The following is a 21,485-nucleotide window of genomic DNA, read 5'->3' as shown; positions in this document are numbered from 1 at the left end:
GCTCACCGAGCGCCGATGTTTTCCCTCGCAGCCCCTTCCCCGTGCGCGGGGTGCGGCCCCGAGAGCCGGCAGCCCCTTTTCCACGCAGCCCCTGCTGCAGAGCCGTGGGCAGTGACATTTTGCTCGCCTCCACCTCTCCCCTGCCCAGGATGCAGGTGGTGATGGAGCCCTGCTGGGAGGTGTGTGTGTGTGTCAGCTTGCCCGCGGAGGCGTCGCTGTCCCTGTGCCAGCAGGCGTGCCACCGCACCCTGCACGGGGACCCGCCGGCACCTCGGCACCGGCACGGGGAGCGAGGCACGGAGCTGGCACGGCCCTCGGCAGCTCTCCGAGGGGCTGGGGTGGCCGAGGGAAGCAGGCGAGGCCGCAGCGTGAGCATGCTGCAGAGCGCGTGCCTCTGGCGGAGCCTCGCCTTGGAGCTGTGCCTGGTAATTGGGAGGATTTCACATCTGGCGGAGCTGGTGCGGGCTTGCCGTGGGTTTTTAAGCTGTGTTTGTGTGTTGCTGCTTGGCAGGCTCAGACTGTAACTCTTTCAGTCTCACGAGCTGGCTTTGGGGAGCTCAGTAAGACTCCTCCAGCCCTGTTGCCTCCTTGCAGCAGCGACCTCCTGGCTGCACCCTAGCGAGAGCGTGTTTAAAGGCAGGTACACCCCGTGCTCGTGCTGTGAACAGGCCCAGGAGAGGATGGGTCGGCTGTTCCCACATGAACACGAACAGCAGTGCTCTGAGGAGCTGAAAACACTGAAATACATGCTGGAGCTGCAGGTTTTCCATGTGACACTTCCATCCCTCCTGCCCCACGGTTCAGGGTGGAATTGCTGGCCTGCTGCAGCACCCGAAGCCCAGGAACCCTCCACCTCACCTCTCCTAATCCGTGATTTGCCCCTCTAGTTTTTCCTCCAGCTATGGGAGAGTACGAAACTGCTGAGCCAAGCTCGCTGTGGCTGCCCTACCTGGGTGCCTCCGTTCCGTGTGTGCTTGCTGGCGTGCAAGTTGGTGCAGCCGTGCGGGTGGAAAGCAGCCAGTGCCGGGGGGTGCAGGGGGAGGACCCCAAAGCCCTGCTGTAGAATTGCCTGGGTTAAACAATTCGTGTAGGAGACATTGGTTCCTTCATGTGGAGTTGTTTATCAGGACTTTCTTTTTTCTGGCAGGGCCAACTTTAATTTTTTCTTTCTTTTTTTTTTTTTTTTTAAAGGAACCGGGTAGAAGATGGATCTTCTTTATACACCTAACCATATGCAGTATATACTGTTGTATAGTTCTTTTTTTGGGTGGTTTGCTGTAAATCAAAGCTATTTCAGTGTCAATATAAGGTAAATCCTGCGCTGCAATGTCGCTGCTTCCCGAAGCAGAAGGACCTCCAGCTGCGTACCCTCGCATTACCTGCAGAAAGTGTGGCTACCAGCCTGGCTGCTTGCTGCTCTGCCAACCCACAGTGAAGTCTGATGGACTTTTTTGGTCAACTGCCTGTCTCTGCAACTGTCTCTGCTCCAGTTTTATGCGAATTATTGTTCCTAATGCTATATGAATAAGTAATGCTCTTCACCCACAACCATAGTGCAGCGGCACATCATGGTATGTTAGCAAGACATCAGACCTCCATGACCAGGAAGAATTGGGTTCTTTCTTCTCTACCAGAGGGGAGATAAATATTTTGAAAAATGGGATTTGAAACATATTATTCAGAATGCAAAAATTTCCATTTGTCTCCATAACTGTGTGCCTCTCATAGATCCTCCCTTTCTGTACCATCGGTGTCTAACGAGCTCCGTGTTTCCTTCCTCTTGCAGAAGAAAACGCAGAAATCACCCTGGATGTGTCGTTAGCGTATCGCGATAACATGTTTGATGAATGGGAAGAGATAGCACACGCGATAGAGATCAGGAAGCTGAAATGCACCTTTGGCTCTCCAAAAGTAAGGTGTTCTGATGATGCTGGGGGTGGGCTGGGGTGGGAGTCATTCTCTTCCTTTCCTTTGTGGTGCTTTGTAGGATTGTTCAGTTGTATCTTTCAGGCTTGTCACCTTTCTCTTGGCTTAAAATCTTTGAAAATCTGATGAGCTCTACATGCAGCTTGGTTCCCTTTGTGGCACAAGAGAAAGGGTGAAGCCAGGTGGTGAGGAAGAAAAGGTGGGAGGTCAAAGCACAGACCCAGGTGCAGGCAGAATTGTCCTCTAACGTGTGGTCTGGCTGAAACTTGAAGGCTTTGGGATCTGTGTACCCAAAACCATTCCAGAGAACTTGGAGCTTCCCATCTGGTGCTTTTGTGATGGACAAAACCTTGTTCTTCAGGAGCAGCAAGGAAATAGCCCATCAGGGACACTGCAGCACTCACTGAACTGGGAGAGGTGGGGTGGGAGTTTCTTAAAATAACTTCTTAATGCCTTGACTGCAATCTGATAAGTGACGAGCACAACTAGCAATGACCCAAAACAATCAGAAACTTAAGGAAAAAGGTCCCCAACCCACTGATGAGTCTCCAGACTTGCACAGGGTCTCCCCAGGCCTTCAGAGAAGGTGGGGGTGAGCAGATGGTCTCTCGGTGCCAATAATGCTCTTGGGCAAGCTGAGTGTTAGGGCCTGTGTGGCCGCCCACCACGCAGGACGTGGCTGACCACGGTCTTGCCGTTTTGTGCCCTTTTGCTAGACCCTGGAGTCCGAAGGCCGTCACTACGACTGCGACTTCCTCCCCTTCATGGAGATCGGCAGCGTGGCTCACAAGTACTACCTCATCAACATCCGCCTGCCCGTCAACGAGAGGAAAGGCATCAACGTGGGCATTGGGGAGATCAAGGACATCCGCCTGGTGGTAAGTGTCTGCCTCGCTGCCCCTCCTCAGAGGGACTGCGCCCCGCGGTGCTGCCACCAGCTGGGGCACCCGCAGCCCCTGCCTGGTTCTCCTTGATCCACAGCAGAAGTCCTGCTCTTCTCCATGGGTAGCTTCTGCCTGAAAATGTTCATGGCACCCCAACTTTCCTCCTTCACAAGGGGTCCATCCCTCTGAGGGATGGTGCAGGGACCTGTCTGCCTGTCACAGATGAGAGCATGGGGAGATGAGACACAGAACAGCAGGGCTCAGAGGGGAGCAGCTCTCTCTCACATCTGGCTATCACCAAACAGATGCTCGAGGTGGCAGTCAGCTGTCCTTGCTCCTGCCCTCCCGTGCTGGAAAGCCTCCTCCCGCTGTCCCTTCCAGCAGCGGGCAGCCAGCAGGCTGTGGTGGCTGCAGACGGCGGTGGGAGGGCATGTGTCTGGAGAAATGCATTAATTTGGCCACTGCGTTGCCCACCAGCGGTGACTGAGCTCTGTGACTATCTTGTTACTCGTCTGAGCCGTGCTGTCAGTTTTTTCCACGCTGTGTCAGAAGTGCCGCTCTCGCAGACCGCTTCCCACCTCGCGATGGACGCTGTGGGTTTTGGCATTTGTTTCCAACGGGGCTTTTGAAGCCTGCTCAGATGGCCGGGATGCCGTGTGGGCAGCTGCTCCCTTCCCTGTGGTGGTCAGGCCGCGTCTTTCAAAGGGTGGTTGTGTCTGCATGTGCTCGCGTGTCAAACGCTGCGACGTGCCTGCCTCTCCTGCCACCCCTGTAAGCACAGGCACGGAGTGATGATGTTCAAACCTGTCCAGCTGTCACGTTGCACCTCGTTCCTCCTTAGGGTATCCATCAAAACGGAGGCTTCACGAAAGTGTGGTTTGCCATGAAAACCTTCCTCACCCCCAGCATTCTGATCATCATGATCTGGTACTGGAGGAGGATCACGCTGATGACACGGGCTCCTGTCCTGCTGGAGAAGTGAGTGGGGGCGCGTGTGCCTGGGTGGGGTGACCCTGGCCGAGGTGGAGGCTGCTCCCAGGCAGGGCACGTCTTTGGGGGACAGGATTCCTCTCTTCTCCCTCTCCTGTCCACTCCCTGCACCCAGGAGCACCCAGAAACCTCAATATTGTCACTGCTTCCCCACTAACCCCCCGGAGAAGATGTTGCTTTTACCCGTGGCTGCTTGGAGGAGCTCAGTGCCAGGGGCTTTGCTGGCACGAGGTGCCACCTCCTGGCCCTGGTGACAATCTGCTGCCCCTGCCTGAACAGTGCGGGGTTTTCTTGTCACCCGCTGGGCACACCTCTGGCTGCTATGGCTCTGTGTTTTCTCCCTGCAAACTGGAAATAGATGGAGATGGTGTTTCTCCCTCTCCAGGGTGATCTTTGCTCTGGGAATTTCCATGACGTTCATTAACATCCCAGTGGAGTGGTTTTCCATCGGCTTTGACTGGACGTGGATGCTGCTCTTCGGAGACATCCGGCAAGGCATTTTCTACGCCATGCTCCTGTCGTTTTGGATCATCTTCTGCGGAGAGCACATGATGGTGGGTGTGACAGAAAGGAAGGTGGTTGCCGTGCCCCCTGCCCCTTGCAGCAATGCCTGGCAGCTCCCTTTTCCTCACTGGTTGGGATTTGGAAGCAGCGCTGTGGGGTTTCGTTCCTGGGGAGAGGACTGCTGGCTAACTTGCTCTTCCTCATTTCTCCTCCTCCTGCCCACCTCCTGACCCTTTGATTAGGACCAGAACGAGCGGAACCGCCTCTCGGGGTACTGGAAGCAGGTTGGACCCATAGCTGTCGGCTCCTTCTGCCTCTTCATCTTCGACATGTGCGAGAGGTGGGTTCAGTGCTGCCCTGGGGATGCACGGCAGGCCGAGGCCGGCGGCCACCTCTGAGCACGGGGCTCGAGGTGCCTTGGGGAACGAGGGCTTCGATCCTTGGGGCTGGATTCCCTGCCTCGTGAGGAGGGAGAGGGCTCCCAGTGAAGACGCTGAGGCCTTTGGGCACTTCACAGCAGCACATCTTGTCCTAGGAAGACACGTGTCCTCCTTGTGTCCTCCTCACCCATGAGGGAAAGCAGCACGGGGCTCTGCCAGCCTCTAGGCCTCCGTGACAGCTCTGTGTTTTCTCTCTTCGCAGGGGAGTGCAGCTGAAAAACCCCTTCTACAGCATCTGGACCACCGAGGTCGGCACGGAGCTGGCTGTATCCTTGACCGGGCTCTGGCAGGCCCACGTGCTCGGTGTGGGTCGAGGGGGGAGACGAGACCTTCCTCCTCCTGGCTGAGCTGTGTGGTGGGGCTCGGGCGTTGTGGGGAACCCTGGTGGTGGCTGCAAGAGGTGGTCGTGGTAGGTTTGGTGCCAGGTACCTCCGGCACCGGTGCTGTGCTTGGGGACGTCAAGGTCTGGGATGCAGCAGGGGGAGATCCAGGTCAAGGGTGCCATCGTGGCCACCCCACAGGGAGGTTATTGATGACCTTCCTGATCGTATCAGAAGTAAATCACCCTAATAATGTTTTCTGCTACTTCATGTCACTTTCCTTTAACTTGCGCTGCTCAGATGGCCTTTATTATAGTTGCAGGAATCTGCTTGTGCCTTTATTTTCTCTTCCTGTGTTTTATGGTCTTCCAAGTTTTCAGAAACATCAATGGAAAGCAGTCAAGCCTGCCGGCAATGAGCAAGGTTCGCTGTCTTCATTATGAGGTAGGCACTCCTTCTTGCACCATTTGTGTTTTCACAATGCGTTTTCACCCTTAAGGACTACACTAAACCCTTCGCTGTCAATACAGGCCTGAACTGGAAAGCCTGATCCTCAGCTGCTCAAGTCCCCCAGCTGCCTTTTGTTCCTTTCAACTGCTGTTACATTTTTTCCTGTATTTGGCTCTTTGGTCCTGATACAACATTTTAATCCCTCAGGAGGGTGTGTAAGCCAGCTCTCTTTTTGCCTTTTTTTTTTTTTTTTGAGTGGTTGTCATCTCCCAGTTTATCGATGTGTGTTGGGGGATAGAATAAAATTGCTGAAACTGCCCTTTAAATTACTACGGGGAGAAAGTGCTCCCAGTCCCTCAGTCTCTCCTTCTCTAATATTAATGATTGTGTTTAATGGCAAGTATTACCAAAACCACCAAGTTTTTCCACGGCACAAATTCAGATTTATGGGGTAGTCCTAACCAAATCGCAGGAGAGAAACTGTCACACAAAGGTCAAAACCCGACTTGCTCAGCTCATTTTCCCCTTTTTTAGCCTGTAATTTTGTATGTTGTTTCTGCCCTGGCTGTCTTCAGCTGCTGCAGAACATGAGGAGCTCTCTCTAGCTGCTTGAGCTGGGAGAACCTCTTGTTTTCATGGCTGTGTAAATATTTATAAGCAGCATTGTTGTGTATAACGATGGTCACTTCTGGTTTCAACAGGCTGGTTATCACCCATCAGGGATGCACATGAAACATAGAAAATCAGACTTGAGAGAATTTGCACAAGATATTCAGCTTTTTTTTTTTTTTTTTTCCATCTTTCCCTTTAGCAAGAGGCACAGGATGTTAGCTTGTGTTGTAGAGCTGTTGCGGCCGTGCTGTAACTACAACCATCTGGCAAAGCACGAATCTGGCCTGGAAGAGTTAAACTAATGGTCATTTGTTGTCACTGTGGAGCCCGGTAATGACGCACACACAGACATTTCCATCAAAATTCCCCAAATGGTTTAAAAAAAAAAAAAAAGAAGAAGAAGAAGAAGAAAAACAAAACCAAAACAATTTTTAAGTGAAAACTTAAAACTATCAAGAGCAAATACAGTACGTGGTACGATTCCCAGCCAAGAGATTTTGAGCCATAAAGTTTCTTATAATTTACATTCTTTTGTAGTGCACAAAGTAATTTTGACAAGCGTTCAGAATTGCTGCAGTTTCCTGCCAGAGGGACTCTGGAGGTGGGGATTAGCCCATACAGACCCCTGCTATCACCATACAAGTGTCCCGTTGTCTTGCTAAAACCCGAAATCTCTCCACAGATGTTTGTTTAGTGAAAGCTGTGAGCTATCAGGTAGGCTGTCCCTTGGACGAAACCCGTAGCTCAGACTGACCTGCCTCCTCTCTCACATTAACTCTTTGTAAATCAGTCACAAAGGCAGCTGTAATGGAAAGCAAGAGCTGTCCAGACATGCACACCCTGCTCGGAGCATCGGGGAGGAATGCAGACGTGTGTGGGGAACGGAGAATATTGGCTGTCATGAATGCAGCACGAAGGAGTGGGTGGAGGTTGTTTTGGTTTGGGGTTTCGTGGGTTGGACCCTTTTTTTCCTTTTCCTTTTTTTTTTTTTTTTTATACTCGTGTCTTGTACATGCTAAAAACAAAAATGGGTTTTTGTGGATTCTGTTAACGTGACCAGTGACATTTCTCTCTAAACAGGGGCTGATTTTTAGGTTCAAGTTCCTGATGCTCATCACCCTGGCGTGCGCAGCAATGACAGTCATCTTCTTCATCGTGAGCCAGGTGAGTGTGACGAAATTCAGCTGCATTTGAGAGCATCAGCCTTAAATTCCCCACGTGCTAGGAAGGTTGGGCTACCTGCAGCTCAGAGAGACCAGGCCTCTGTCTTATAGTTCGCTATGATAAGTTGCTTTTTAAGAAGTTGTTTTCATGTATTTGAAACTTCCACAAAGGCCTTTGGCACACAGGGTCTGTGTTTTTTGAAATATCAGCCAAAACAGTTTAGTCATTTCTGAGAACTCAGCAAGAGCAAAAATGTTCTGTTCACATTAAAAGAATCTGGTGGCTTTTATACCCACAAAGAAATACCAGAATTCAGTCTGTCCTGGTTTTGACTTTGCAACCCTGTTGTTTCTAGCAAGATATATACCCAGTTATTCTGAGCTGTGGTGCAGTCTCTCTGTACGCATGAGCTGATCTAGCTGTTTAAATGCACTTTGATGGTTTACTTCAAGTAACAGTCTCCTGGTAAGTGACATCTTTGAAACAGATGCTATCTTATGGTTGTTCCTAAGCGTAAGCAGCTTGTAGTTTCAGGAGAACAGTTGTACAGCCTTGCAAATCCAACGTTACAGAACAGCATCTGCAGGAGCAGGGTCTCACTCACTGCATCCCTTACGCTTTGGGGTATGTGGTGGGTCCCAGTGGAAAACACAGCAGCAGATGATTTTGCTCGTCAAAATCTGTTCGGCTGAAGCACTGGTATGAGAAATGCCACTTGGCAATTCAATTAATCACCGAGTATTAATGACTGTAGCTGTCACTGCGTATGGGCGTAACACAAACGATCTTGTCCAGCTCCTCTTTTCAAGCTGAGCTTTTGTCTTGCCCTGAAGGCAAGGTTGTGCTGCTGTGGCTCGTCTTTGGAGCAGAACGTCCTGGTGTTTTCACAGGAAAGCTCTTCCTGTCAGGAAAAGGCATGCTGCTGCCTTGTGTCTCTCCCTTTAATGGCAAGCCAGCACTGCACTGTGAACAGTGCGTGTGTCTTCAAGTGATATTAATATTGATGATATTTTGGTAAGTCTTGACAGATCTCCATGTCTAAGGCTGATGCAGTCAGCCTGGGCCTCTCTCGTGAGGCAGAAGCAGCAAGAAGGCATTCAGCACGCTCGCTTTTCACATTATTCATGCTGCTTCCCCTTGTACAGGAGGCCTATTTATAGAAGTCTGATGTTTTCAGATGTAAGGAGTTGTCTCTGAGGTACTGCCCTTCGTGTGCCAGCCTTTGCTGAACACCCCAGCTTTGACAGCTTCTATTGCAGCCTGTGAAGGATTGTGCCACGGTTAGGAATCAAAGTTATAGGGATCCTGGTGCAACCACTCTAAGTACCATTTTTCCTGCATGTTGGGGCAGAAGAAGAGAGTGCTCCCCTGCCTGGGTGACTGACTCTGTTGTACACGTGTTGTCTTCATCCTGGGGAACTGAGGCTTTTTTTGTGGATTTGCTCCAAGCCAAAGCCTCAGGGGTCACATCTGTGTGTGATTCCGGCCTCGCTGACCGTCTGCTTTCTCACGGGCAGGTGACAGAAGGCCACTGGAAGTGGGGGGACATCACGATCCAGGTGAACAGCGCCTTCTTCACCGGCATCTACGGGATGTGGAACCTCTACGTCTTCGCGCTCATGTTCCTGTACGCGCCCTCACACAAGAACTATGGGGAGGATCAGTCAAACGGTAAATGGCTCCAAATCATCTACATGGGAAGGTTACCATGAGAAGAAAGCAACAAAAAGTGGGGGGTATTTCTGTGTATCTTTCTTGCCAAAGTGCCCATGCAGCACACTGAAATGTTATGCAAACGAGGGTTTGTTCTTCAAAGCACTGCTGTTCCAGCAGACATTTTAATTATTGACTAGGCTAGACAGGTTTGAGTATTCAGGCACGGCTGTCTAAAACCTTTTAGCTCGGTTTTTGTTATTTTTTGCTATTGCCCAGTTGTGACTGCATAGCTCAAACATAGGAGTGGGAAAAGGGTTGGAACTGGGGCAAGGGGAGAATGGCAGTGCTGTTGGTTTCCTTCTGGTGGCCTCCAGTAGCACCGAAATCTTCATCTGCCAACATGCCCACATCTAAATGACCTCAATTAAAAGCGTTCGTAGAAACTGTGCATAGAACATAGTTCAGGTAGCTCCTGAGAGCCTGGGCTGAACAAAAGAGATCTTTTTGCCTTCTAATTGCACAACACTGTATGGTGAGGGCAGCCTGATGGTATCACTGTTTCTCAGGTGACCTGGGAGTGGGCAGCGGCGAGGAGCTCCAGCTCACCACCACCATCACCCACGTGGACGGCCCCACGGAGGTTTACAAGCTGGCTCGCAAGGAGGCTCAGGAGTAAGGCCGAGATCCCGGCGGCTGAGACGCGAGACAAAGTGGAGTACACAGGACGACACAACGCCCTCCTGCAGGAGATGTGTCCGACGTAACTTGCTTTCTGAGCACCCAGCATCTAGTGTATTTTCACAGAGCAGTGACGCCGAGCATAACATTTGTAAACTCTTTAATATGTTGTAGTTATTTCTGGGGGGAGGGATATGTATATTGTGTTACACTCAAGCACGTAAAAATCTGCTAGAAAAGCATTAATGTTGCAAAGTCGCACGTTCGGGCGGTACAAGTGGCAGAGCTGGCCTTGGGCTATTTCTGCTGGGCTCTGTGTGTGTGCCTGTGCATGAGGATGGGGAGGATGGAGCAGAACTAAGGCTTCGTTTTGAAAACATTTAATTCACGCATCTAAAATTGTATTGAACAGTGTTCGAGGCCTTTGGTACAGCTCTGTAGCCCCACAGCAAACCTATCACTTGAATGAAACAGAGCTGGAGAAGGGGGCAGACTGTTGGTCATAGTTAAGATGTAAAAGAAGCAGCTACCTGCTATTTCGGTAGGCTTCACAGCTGCCTGTTAAATACAGGGGAATGTCCAAACTGGATTGCAGGAGAAATGTGTGCTCCTGTCCCAGTGCCCAGAGGTACTGATCTCACAGCCAGCTCCTGCCTGTTCTCAGCCCCGTTGGCTCCCCTCGCTCTAGTCTTCCTCTGTCTCACCTTTTTGATACATCTCCTTCATTTTTCTGCTGCTTACGTACCAGGGGCAGAAGAGCAGGGCCCCGGGGTGGGCAGGAGTCGGGCCCTTTCCAAGGGAAATCCACGTGGCACACACTCACGCAGGCGTCTGCTCCTCAGACGTGGTCCCGCACCCCGTGCTGTGGCTGCTGGTCTGACTCAGAGCTTAAACTGGGCTGTACTGGGGGCAAGTCACGAGGCGTGCTGGTGGCTCGGACACAGCCAGAAGGGTTGGTGCTATTCCAGACCCACCTTCTTGTAGGGCCTGGGAGAGAACTTGAGGACACGGCTGGCCTTGGTACCTGGCACTGGCACGTCTGAAACCCCCCAGTAACACGCAGCTCAACCTCCCCACCCCGCTTTTGTCCCCACAAGGTAACCTGCTGCTGCTCTCTGTTGCATTTCCCAGCGGGACCACTGCCCCAAATGCATTGCTCTGCTGCAGCCCCGGTAAGAACAGCACTCTCGAGTGGCAGTAAGATGCCCTGAATTGGAGCTACAGCTCTGAAGGAGAGGCTAGTACAGGTAATCTTCCATCCCCTCAGCTGCTGAGAGCCCCAGGCTGTGCACCATCAAACGGGGCTTGGCACAGCGTGCCCAGCAGACCCCATGCACAGAAGGGTTTCCTTGGCTTTGTTAATGGGCTGTGAGGGACACTGAACGCCACACGCCAGGTGAAGTCCCTCGTGCTGCTGTGTCTGAACGTGTGGGATTGCTGTAGCACAGAAAAAGTGCTAAATGCTCCTTAAAGAAGGAGCTTTGGATGGTTTGGGATACTTGAACTGGAACACCAACCATTTGGGGGAAGTTTGTATCTCTGTAAAGCGGGGTGCTGGTGCCCCTGGGGGAATGGTTATAGGGAATGGTTAAAGGAAATGAAAAAGGAAGGGGGCACGCTTATTGTAGAGCACAGAGCAACTCCTGGGACCACACCTTCAGCACGGATGGCGATGTGCAACCCATTTACCTTCAGAAACAAGTGCTGGGGAGAGCAGGCACGATGCACAGCAGCAGTTGTTCTGTTGCAGAGTGGGTTAGACAAATGCCCACAGCCCCAACTCCCTCATTGCCCTGGCTGAGTGCTCGACTTTGCAACGTTAACGTTCTTTTTACCTTGGGTTCTTACGTGATATTTATGTTGTTCCCATAGATGTGTCCATGGTTTCTTTTACAGCTTAGGATAGCATTGCGTTTTGTAAAGGCTCTTTACAGACGGGGCATTGCAGCTTTAAAACCAAATTTTGTGTCAAACACTAACAATTTGTTTACGGGGTGTGTGTCTGTGTGAGCGTGCGCGCGTGCGTGTGTACTTTTTTTATTTCTTAATTCCTAAGCCCTACTCATCTGTCTCGGAAATAGTCCCTGGGTCTTATTAAAATATATTCTTTTTTTTTGTTTAGGTTGAGTTCACTTTTTACAGAATGCTTTTAAGCAACCTGGAAAACGTGTAGATTTGTTAATTTAAATAAAATATACCATATTGTGGATTTGTCATTGGCCTGGCTTTTCTCTCTCATCTCTCTTCGAACACTTTGTGGTGCAGAGACGCGGGGCTTTGGCACCAAGGGCTGCTTGTCCTTCAGCCCTTTGCTCCAGGACTGTTAGCAGCACCACTTCTCCCTCGTTTTGGGAGGCTCTGCTGGGGTCCTGCCGCGGAGCTGACAGCCTGGAGAGGACGTGAGGTGTTGGTTTGGCACTGCACAGCCCTTTGGTTTTCCTTCAGCTCTTCCACCACCTCAGAAATTGGGCGTCTGCCTCCATCTGCTGCTGAATTCGGAGGCGCAGCCGCTTGCTGCCCATGCTTTGGGAAGGGTCCTGGGGTTTTAGCAGCACGGGACAAAACCCAGCCCGTTCCAGCACCATTCCAGCAGCTCAGGCAGCTGCAAGCAGATGCTGCAGCGACCATCACACCATTTCCATCCGTAACCTGGGAAGGAAAGGTTCCCAGCCCTTGTGCTTGGGGAGGCTGCGGTGTGACAGCCACCAGCCCGGAGCTCGGGCTGTGAAGCTGTGCAGGGCTCTGCTGGTTTCCCCAGGGCACATTTTGGGAGCCGGGGAGCCGCGAGGCCGCCCGGTATCTGCAGGCTCCGGGGGCTGCCGAGCTCCTCGGCCGCCCTCTGCCGGCACCGGGCTTCAGAGCTCGAGTTTTATATGGGATTGGAGATTTTAGCCTGACTGCAATTACTGGCTCCTTCTGCCTTCAACTTCTGACATGTGAGAGGTGCCGCAGCTCCACAGGCTGAGCCTCCCCCGAGTGCTGGGCAGGGGCTGAGCATCTCCTGATGCTCTTGGCCATTTCCCCGCTGTTTTGTGCCAGCCTGATCTCGTGGAGAGGGAACGGGCTCCCACTGACGTTGCTGGAGCATCCCGGCATCCCACAGCAGCACGTCTTGTCCCATAGGGCCAGAAAGAAACGCTTCCCACCTCGCTGCATCCTCACCCACCGGGTGAAGCAGCATGGGGGGGAGCTGGGTGCCTCTCGGGATGTCCCCGTGCAGCAGCACAGTGGCTCCAGGTGCTGGATGCCCTCGTGGTGTCCTTTGAAGGTGACACACTGCTGGGTGACAGCATCCCACAGCTCCTCTGAGCCCCATCCCTCCATGCCTGGGGCGTGGGGCAGCATCCCCTGGCTGAGGTGGTCAAAATGCTGCCCTGCCCTTTGGCTGTGTCTTCACCTGGAGCCAGGGATGGTTACACCCACTGCGACAGCCAGGAGTGGGCTCTGCTGGGCAGGGACAGCCCTTTTGTAAGCCAGCACCAGTGGCAGGCACCTTCTGGCTTTACGAATCATTTCTGTAATTCCAGAGAAAAATCCCCTCTCTGCCTCCTCCGCTGTCTCGTGCCTCTCTGTAGGCATCAGCAACACCCAAACCGGCGTTGAGGCGGCGTGCCGAGGTCTGTGTCCCACGAGGAAAAGCAGTGGAAATGGAGAGCAGTGAGGATGGGGCAGCCCCAGCGCCTGGCACCGTGCTCTGCTCGCCCGAGGGGCTCTGGCAAGCGGCTGCTTCCCATTTCAAATGGAAAATCTGGTGGCTGTCAGCTCCAACCCGAGCAAACCCTGACCAGCAGCGGGGCACGGAGCCAGCAGCTGGCGGCCACATCCTTCCTCCGGCCGCCTGCTCTGCCCTTCCCAGGGCAGGGGCTCCACGCCGCACCCTCTCTGCCCTTCCCACCCCTTCCCCTGGTGAGGCTGGCGATGTCCATGCCCAGATGTGTCCCCGCTGGGTGGCTCGCAGCTCCCTTCCCATGGCACTCGGGGGACAGGCCAGGGTCAGGCAGGGAGCGGTGATCCGCCTGACATCGTGCCACGCTTGGGAAAGGTTGTTTGGGATTGGGATATCTGCCTCTGAGCAACAGGGACTAGCCAAGAGAGCGGGTAAGCTAATAATTGCTAGTTAGCGTTTCCTTGCGGCTAATAAATACCTCATAAACACCAGAAACGATGTTTTAGAAATCGTCTCTGGAAATCCCCGTTAATGACAGGATTCGGGTGAAGCGGATGCTCGGCGGGCTGTGAGCACATCTCCCTGCCCGGCCTGACAGGAGCCAAGGGCCAAGAGCTGGGCACGGCCTCTGCCTGCCAGAAAACATCGGGGAGGATTGGGATGGAGCAGCGGCTGTGTCAGCAGCCCACGGGGAGCGTGCCAGGCACGGGCACCATGCACTAAGGGCTCAGCCTTCGTGCAGCAGCCTGGGGAGGGCAGATCTGGCAGGGGGAACGTTTGATGGGAGGGCAGAAATGGGCACGGAGGAGCTGGCTGCCAGCTGCCCTGCGGCAGGGACGTTTGGGATTACATTGGTGTTTGAAAACCGAGATGTTTGGGGGTGGCAGGAGCCTTATCAACACCAAGAGAAAAGGGCTGCTGAAGGAGGGAGCGTGTTAACATGGAAGCTCCTTGAGAAAAACACCAGGGTAGAACAAAATAGCTCCAAAGCCTCCTCCCACCCTTGTTTGTCACCAGCAGGGCTCCAGTCCAGGCGTTCACGGCCTGCCTTCAGCTCCTCTACCTGACTTCTGCAGCTGCTTCAGGCTGCTGTGGCTCTGTTAGCATAAATGTGGCACAGCAACATCCCACCAGAAGCAATCCTTCCCTTCCCTGGCTCCGAGCTCTCCAGGAGCAGCAGTGATCAATGCCCCAGAAGAGATTTCACTCCTCTGCTTACAGACCCGTAAGAAGCAGCAGCATCGCCCTCCTGTGACCAGGCTGTAATTATGGCTTTGAGACCAAGGATTATTAAACATCCTCAGCTCTGTATGTTGGGATAAGCAATTATATCCTGGGTGCCACCAGTGAGTTCAGCCTGCAACAGTGACGGTCACTGCCAGTCTGTGTGGGGAGCAGGGGGGAGCTGGGGCAGGGGGGGAGCGTTTGATGTCCAGGACTTGCCACCAAAGGGCCACACAGTCATATTTGTGGGTGGTCTGCAGGTAGAAGCTGAGGATAATCACATCCCTGGAGTCCTTCAGAAGTACTTTATTTGCCCCTTTTTAGAGCTGTTTCCCCCCCATCACTTGTGATCCACAGAATCAGGGGAAACACCAGGGGCACCATCTTCAACCATGTTTTCATTTACAGCTTCTGTGAGAAACAGTTTGTAGGATGGCTTGGGTGAGCTGATCCGGTGACCTAATGCTTTAGAGCACATTCTTATTTTACAAATCGCAGTTACATCTGTTAAGAAAATCTGCTCTTTGCCAGTTCAATGTCCGTGCCAGCTATTTGGAAGCCGCTGCAGTCCCCTGCAGCCCAGCTAGCGGCCTCCCAGCCAGATCCACCCCATAAAATATCACCCAGCACCATTTCCCCACAGAAGAGTGGGGCAGGTTTAGCACTGACTGCAACCCAAAGAGCTCAAAGCTGCCTCACTGGGTGCTGAAGACCCCCTTTACCCTCAGTATCCCCGTTACCAGGCTGACGTTTGTCCCCTCTGCGTGCTCCCTGCTGCGTGCTCTGGCAGCACAGCGCCACAAATGCCCTTTGGCACATTTTAAAGCTGGCATCCTCCTCGCTTCCCACCCTCCCGCAGCTTTCCCAGGGCCTTGTTTGAGGCTCTGCCTGGGGACTGCCTGTCCTCGTCCCCTCTCCCTGAGGTTTGGCCGTGCGGTGCCGATAACTCCCTCACGGCCTCCCCGGGACCCACGGCCCTTTGCAGGCTGCTGGATGGGAAGCCCCGGTCCTGGCTGGGAAATGTGTTTGGAAAGACTCATTCTGGAGGAGAAAAAAAGGGGAAAAAAAGAACTTTTATCAAGGCAACACAACACTCCCCCCTGGGTCACAGCCAGACCCATGGATAGCTGCGATGGCCGCAGTAGGAAATGCCGCACAAGCTGAGAGCAGCTGCACTTCTTCAGGCAGCCCCGGGAAGGGCCGTGCCTCCCAGCAGCCATTTTTTTGGGGGAGAAAAGCCTCATTTCAGCCTCCCTCTGAGGGCAGCTTTCCATGCTCAGGGGCCGCACAGGAGGCACTAACAGGGTGCTGACCCCTCAGCCCCACACACCACAAGCACCCATCCACGAGTCAATTCCACAGCTGACAGAAAACACCGAGCACTAAACACACCCCACCTTCCCTAGGGGGGTTGACACAGACACATATTTTATTAATTTCCTCAGGAAATCAGGGCTGGACGATTACGGCATGCCTATTAAGCGGCTAACGGGCTGGGCTGGGCGCTGTGTTTGGGGTCGGCGCTGCCTGCCCCGAGTACAGGTGGTGGCTGGGGGTGGCGGGGGGCGAGGGGACACGGGGCCATGGGGGCTCCTTGGGGGGCTCCATGGGGTCTCTGGGGGTCTGTGAGGTGTTGGTGGGGCACGGGCCGGCTCCAGAGGCCGAGGGCCGGGGTTGGGGCCGGGGCTGCTCCGCGGCGGCTCCACACGAGGGCGCCGGGCTCGGGGCTGAGGGGGCGGCGTGAGGGGCCGCGGAGGGGGCGGGTGGATGGAGGCTGAGGGAAGGGAAGGGGAGAGGAGGCAGGAGGAGGAGGAGAAGGAGGAGGAGGAGGAGGAGGAGGAAGGGGAGGCGGCCCCAGCTCGCAGCCGGCTGCTGGGTGCCGCTGCCATGGGGCCCGGCCCCGCCGGGCTGCGGGAGGGAGCTGCAGGCAGCGGGTGAGACCCGGGATGGGGATGGGGATGGGGATGGGGATGGGGATGGGGATGGGGATGGGGATGGGGATGGGGATGGGGATGGGGATGGGGATGGGGATGGGGATGGGGATGGGGAGGTGAGCCCGGCCAGGGTGAGCCCTTCCCGGGGAGGGGATGCTCGAGGCTGACGGCTCTGCTTCTCCCTGCCTTTCCCCATGGCTCCCTTCCCCTTCCTCCTCCGCAGGCCGTCGCTGTGCAGGGCTGTGTAAGCCTGAAGAGCTCGGGGGTTTTTAGGGGTTAAAATCCCCGCCTCACGCACGGCAACCATGCCCGAGCAAAGCAACGACTACAGGGTGGTCGTGTTCGGGGCCGCCGGGGTGGGCAAAAGCTCCCTGGTCCTGCGTTTCGTCAGGGGAACCTTTCGGGAAACCTACATCCCCACCATCGAGGACACGTACCGGCAGGTGATCAGCTGCGACAAGAGCATCTGCACCCTCCAGATCACGGACACCACGGGCAGCCACCAGTTCCCCGCCATGCAGAGGCTGTCCATATCCAAGGGGCACGCGTTCATCCTGGTGTACTCCGTCACCAGCAGGCAGTCCATGGAGGATCTGCAGCCCATCTTCGAGCAGATCTGCCAGATCAAAGGGGACGTCCAAAAAATCCCCATCATGTTGGTGGGTAACAAAAGCGACGAGACCCAGAGGGAGCTGGATGCTAGCGAGGGGGAGGCGCTGGCCAGCAAGTGGAAGTGCTCCTTCATGGAGACCTCAGCCAAAATGAACTACAACGTGCAGGAGCTCTTCCAGGAGCTCTTGAATCTGGAGAAGAGGAGAACTGTCAGCCTCCAAGTGGATGGAAAGAAATCCAAGCAGCAGAAGAAGAAAGACAAACTGAAAGGCAAGTGCTCTGTTATGTGATTGATGTTGGCTGGACTTGCACGCTGCATGGTGTAAACAGAGCGTGGACTCTGAGAAAATACGCTTCAGAGGGATCCTTGCCTTACAGGGCTACTGCTTTTCTGTAAAATCTCCGGATTATTTCGTGTTGGTCTTAAAGGGGATGGCTTTGTGCATGTTTATTTTTTTAAACAATAAACGTTCAATGTTAGTAATGACGTGATGAAGTTTTTAATGCGAGAAGTTTACGGAAGAGAAAAATGTCACTTAGAAACCAACATCTCTATTCCTGTAAGTACATGCTCGTTTTTAAGTATTTCCAGGCTGTTAGCTTGAAAGAAAACGTTATCTATAAAGTGTATATTTCAAAAACCATTTTCAGGAATCTTACCAGAGCAAACCCCTAAAAAAGCTAGGGGTCTGCACTGCGAGTGATCATGTCTGTGACTCCAGATGCTTACACTTCTGGGCACGAAGGCTGGCTTGCCTACCAAAGACATAACTTTTTCCTTGTCGAAATTGTTTTCCTGTGTGCTCTGCAGTTCCCAAGACTTCTGCAGTTCTGTGAATGATTAAAGCTATACCTGTGTATAATCAGGATGGTTTTTGCTTATTCTTTTTCCCCCCTTTGCTACCATGTCTATTTTCCAATGCGCTGTGCTAATGGTTGGTTTTACTTCTGCCTTGTTGACCTCTGTCCCTCAAACCGGTGTGAGCCCTGTGGGGGGTACAGCACCTCCAGGACATAGTGGGAGAAGAGCTGACTTGAAGCTGGTGTTCAGATCTCGGAGCCTGGCCAGCAGGTGGGAAGAGGCAGCTAATTCTTCCTTTCCAATGTGAGCCTGAATGACTGGAATAATGCCGTAAACTTGTACGGTGCTCTTACACTCTACTTGTGTAAGAGCTTTAAAAGGTGAGCAAGTTCTGTCCTCGTGCTGCTGGGGAGCAGTGGGTACAGACTGGAGGGAACTTCAGCCTCTGTGCAGCCCAGGTGTTGCCACTGTTCACTGAGGCAGGAGGTTTTGTGCTTTTTGGCTCCACATGTCAGGTGATTTCTGGCATCTTTATGTAAGAGCAACATCCTTCGTGAAGTTAATCAGGCTGCTCTGAGTACCAGGTGGTTTAATAGCCGGCTACTTTGGCAATTCACCTTTCATCCTCCTGGCTTTCCGTGTGACTGTTACTCTTGTAGTATCTTTTCCCCACACCTCTTTATTTCATCCAAGTTACCGAGGTTTTGGTTGAAATTCATGAGAAGCTGTTTTAGATAACACTGCTTCAGGAAGAAACATCTGAGCTTGGAAGCTCCTCTCCTGCTGAAACTTCTGGCAAACACTTTCCACAAACGAGAGGACAGGAGATGTGGATTTTGTTTAGCTCTCGCGTGTTCCCTCTTTTGTGTGGGCTGTTCTTAGCAAGAGACAGGCAGGATGAGCCTCATCTGCAGGGCATGATTGAAAATGATACCTGGGAAATAAATATTCATTGTATGCCACAGATCTGCTGCTTTGGGTATGGATCAGTCCAGGGCTGCAGCCTTCAGGAAGGGAGGGTGGATTCACAGTTGAATTTACAACTTCCAGCAGATTTAGAATTGAATTTTACCCTTCCCTCTGTCCCCACGGGTGTTTGGTTTGGGTGGGCTGCTGATGGGTTGTAGGACTGGGATGGAGGACGAGGGGCCCCTGGAGCCAGCTGGGTGCTGGTTTGGCTGCTGTGGGTCTCTCAGGAGAGCTGCGGGGATGGTGGCTTGCTCAGAACCATGGGGCCTCCTGAGCTGAGAGCAATCCTACAAAGTTTGCCCTGAGTGAAGCAGGAGGCTGTAAGGACTTCAGGATCACACAGCAGACTGGATTTTTTAAACGGTAACTTTGTCTTGACAGGAGATGAATTGCTTTTTTTATAGCACTTCTCTAGTGAAAGGAGTTAATTGATGAAGATGAGTAAAATGTGAGCTGCTTTTTGTCATCTTAGACTGGTCCTGCATGGACCTAAGGGGTCAGTTATCTTCGTTGTGGTGTGCTGGGGGATTCACCCCCCTCACAGCTGGGGCTCTCACACCATGGAGCCAGCTGAAAGCCCTCAGGAGCTGATTGCAGGAACAACAGGAGTGCTCGGTGCAGGCTGAAACGTTTTGCAGTTTTCTCTCCTCACCCATATGTGCTCAATCTCTTTGCCAAAATAAAGAGTGGGTTTGCCAAGTTGGTCCACTGATACGGAGGCCCCACACCTTTTTCCTGGAGATGCTGTCCCGCAGCGCTGGGTGCGAGGCTGGGCCCTGCACTCGGGGGGCTCACACTGAAGGGGGGCTGCAGAAGCAGCCGTGATGGCTTTGCTTGAAAACAATTTGCTTTTTCCTCTCTGTGCCTGGATTTTGGTCTGTGCTCTTTCACTTCCAAACTGTTGGCCTTTGTCTTTGCCATTAGAATTGCCAGACGCTAACTATTCCAGTTCCGTTCCAGCCTTTGAAAGCCCTGTAAGACATCACATATTTAAGCCTATTTAAAAAGTCATAAGACCTAGTAATGCCTTTACAACTCCCACTGCCTTCGTGGAGATGCCTGCACGAAGGCAGAGCAGCACGTACCCGCAGTTACTCACACGTGGGTGCTCTGAGAAGTGTCCTCGTTGCTCTGATGTTTCTCCTGTGTCCCCCATGGACACAGCTCCAGAATGGGGCCTGGTGGAGCACGGGGAATTCCTGCTGCCAGCAGGACAGACAGACCCCTCAGCACCCGGCAGAACCACCAGCAAGTCTCCCGAGCTGCTGTGGTGGCCGTGAGGTGGGAAGTCCTGCGTGGTGGAGCACGATGGAGGTGCCCTGGGTGGTGCAGGGGCATCCACACGGGTGGCTGCCTCTCACCATGTGCAAAGGGGTGTTCGGGGCGTGCTAGGTCAACTGCAGCAGTTGTACAGCTGTAAACCAAAATTATTAATAAAACTGTATGAGTAAACAGTATAACCACGGAGTTATGACCAAATAGCTGGAGATCTGTCATTTTGGGGCGCTGATGGGTGAGCTTTTGCTACACCAACCCTAAAGCATTACTCACCTCTTACAGCACATGGGGGCCTTATTGCACAGACGCAGGTTTTTCTGATGTAGGAGCATTTAGCTGAATTAAAGGCATAGTTTTTTTCTATTTAAGTATTAAAATGCTTTATAGCTTAAGGACTGTAAGTTGGTAGTAAATGCTTTAACCTTGTATTTGCATAGGTGGGGTCCTTAAACAGATCTCCTAAAAAAAAGACTGATTAAAGGCGTTCAGGAAGAGTCAGTCGTCTGGAGCCAACAGGCAGCTCTGATGCAGCTCCTATAGGAAGCTACCAGCCCTGTCCTTCGCTGCTGATTGCCATCAGCGTGTTTGTCATGGGGCAATTTCCATATCCTGTTCCAGGTCCCTCAAACTGGCTGCACTTGCACTGAGAGCTGCTTGTGCCTGCCCGGTGCCTCCCTCCCCCCGGAGGAGCACCAGGGGCAGCAGCAGCGTTTGCTCCTTCAAAACCTGGCTGGCGCTGGGCTCCCTGCAGCGGGGAAGCTCAGAAAGGAAATTTTTCCTTCCTACGCCAGAAGTGATAACTTCCAGGCCGGCCAGCAGTGGGCGAGGATGCCTGATGCAGCCAGAACCAGCGAGATGACAAAATCCCCCAGCCCTGCCTCTGCCCACCCAGCAGAGCCCCAGGAGAGGATGGAAGCGAGGTGGAAGGATGGAGCATCAGCCCAGGCTTTCCGTACGTCTGTGTCTCAGGACCTCTGGCTTGCCTAAAGCTTGGCTCCAGTTTTGCTCAGTCAGCTCCTTCCTTCCCACGGCTGCAGAGCTCTTTTAAATAACTCTCAGAAACTCTCGCACTGGCCTCGTTCACCCCTGCAAGACTTGGTGGGCAGGATGCAGATGAGGTGTCAAGCCATCTCTGTCCTAATGGACCAAGATAATAGCTCTGCAGGCCTTCTGCTTCTTTGCTCCAGGAAAAAATGATCGACAGCTTTCATTTTAAAGCCGCTCCGTGGCTTCCTCTCTGCCACCCAGAAATTCAGACACTTCTCAATTAGCAGCGCTTATTATTTCCATGCAGCACTTGTCAACCGGCTTGAGGCAGCCCCTTCCTGAATCTGGCCAGCAAAATCGGTGTCAAGAGAAAGAGGAGAACTGCAAA

The 21,485-nt window shown here is 53.0% G+C and overlaps 2 protein-coding genes across 2 annotated transcripts in view; both read left to right on the top strand.

The window, feature by feature from the left end:
- Window positions 1–11,831, top strand: part of WLS (Wnt ligand secretion mediator) — a 29,523-nt gene extending 17,692 nt beyond the window's left edge. Inside the window, exons 3-12 of the mRNA XM_082766242.1 lie at window positions 1,787–1,911; window positions 2,643–2,804; window positions 3,652–3,788; window positions 4,186–4,354; window positions 4,547–4,644; window positions 4,947–5,010; window positions 5,365–5,508; window positions 7,207–7,290; window positions 8,808–8,961; window positions 9,513–11,831. Of these exons, the coding sequence (XP_082622368.1) occupies window positions 1,787–1,911; window positions 2,643–2,804; window positions 3,652–3,788; window positions 4,186–4,354; window positions 4,547–4,644; window positions 4,947–5,010; window positions 5,365–5,508; window positions 7,207–7,290; window positions 8,808–8,961; window positions 9,513–9,622 (1,247 nt within the window). The 3' untranslated portion in view covers window positions 9,623–11,831. The remainder of the gene's footprint in view (window positions 1–1,786; window positions 1,912–2,642; window positions 2,805–3,651; window positions 3,789–4,185; window positions 4,355–4,546; window positions 4,645–4,946; window positions 5,011–5,364; window positions 5,509–7,206; window positions 7,291–8,807; window positions 8,962–9,512) is intronic.
- Window positions 11,832–16,362: 4,531 nt separating this feature from the next.
- DIRAS3 (DIRAS family GTPase 3) lies at window positions 16,363–17,889 on the top strand. The gene is made up of 2 exons (XM_082765721.1): window positions 16,363–16,449; window positions 16,673–17,889. The coding sequence occupies exon 2, from the start codon at window positions 16,755–16,757 to the stop codon at window positions 17,349–17,351; it is 597 nt and encodes a 198-aa protein (XP_082621847.1). The 5' UTR covers window positions 16,363–16,449; window positions 16,673–16,754; the 3' UTR covers window positions 17,352–17,889.
- Window positions 17,890–21,485: the final 3,596 nt, after the last annotated feature.

The sequence above is a fragment of the Aythya marila genome (genome assembly GCF_965140915.1).
Source record: "Aythya marila genome assembly, chromosome: 8".
Taxonomy (NCBI): domain Eukaryota; kingdom Metazoa; phylum Chordata; class Aves; order Anseriformes; family Anatidae; genus Aythya; species Aythya marila.
Note: the sequence above shows the minus strand (reverse complement) of the source record. Positions and strands in the feature narration are given on the sequence as shown.

What these genes read in the sequence shown, in the direction of transcription:
- DIRAS3 (XM_082765721.1), top strand. Translation starts at nt 16,755, where the DNA reads ATGCCCGAGCAAAGCAACGACTACAGGGTGGTCGTGTTCGGGGCCGCC.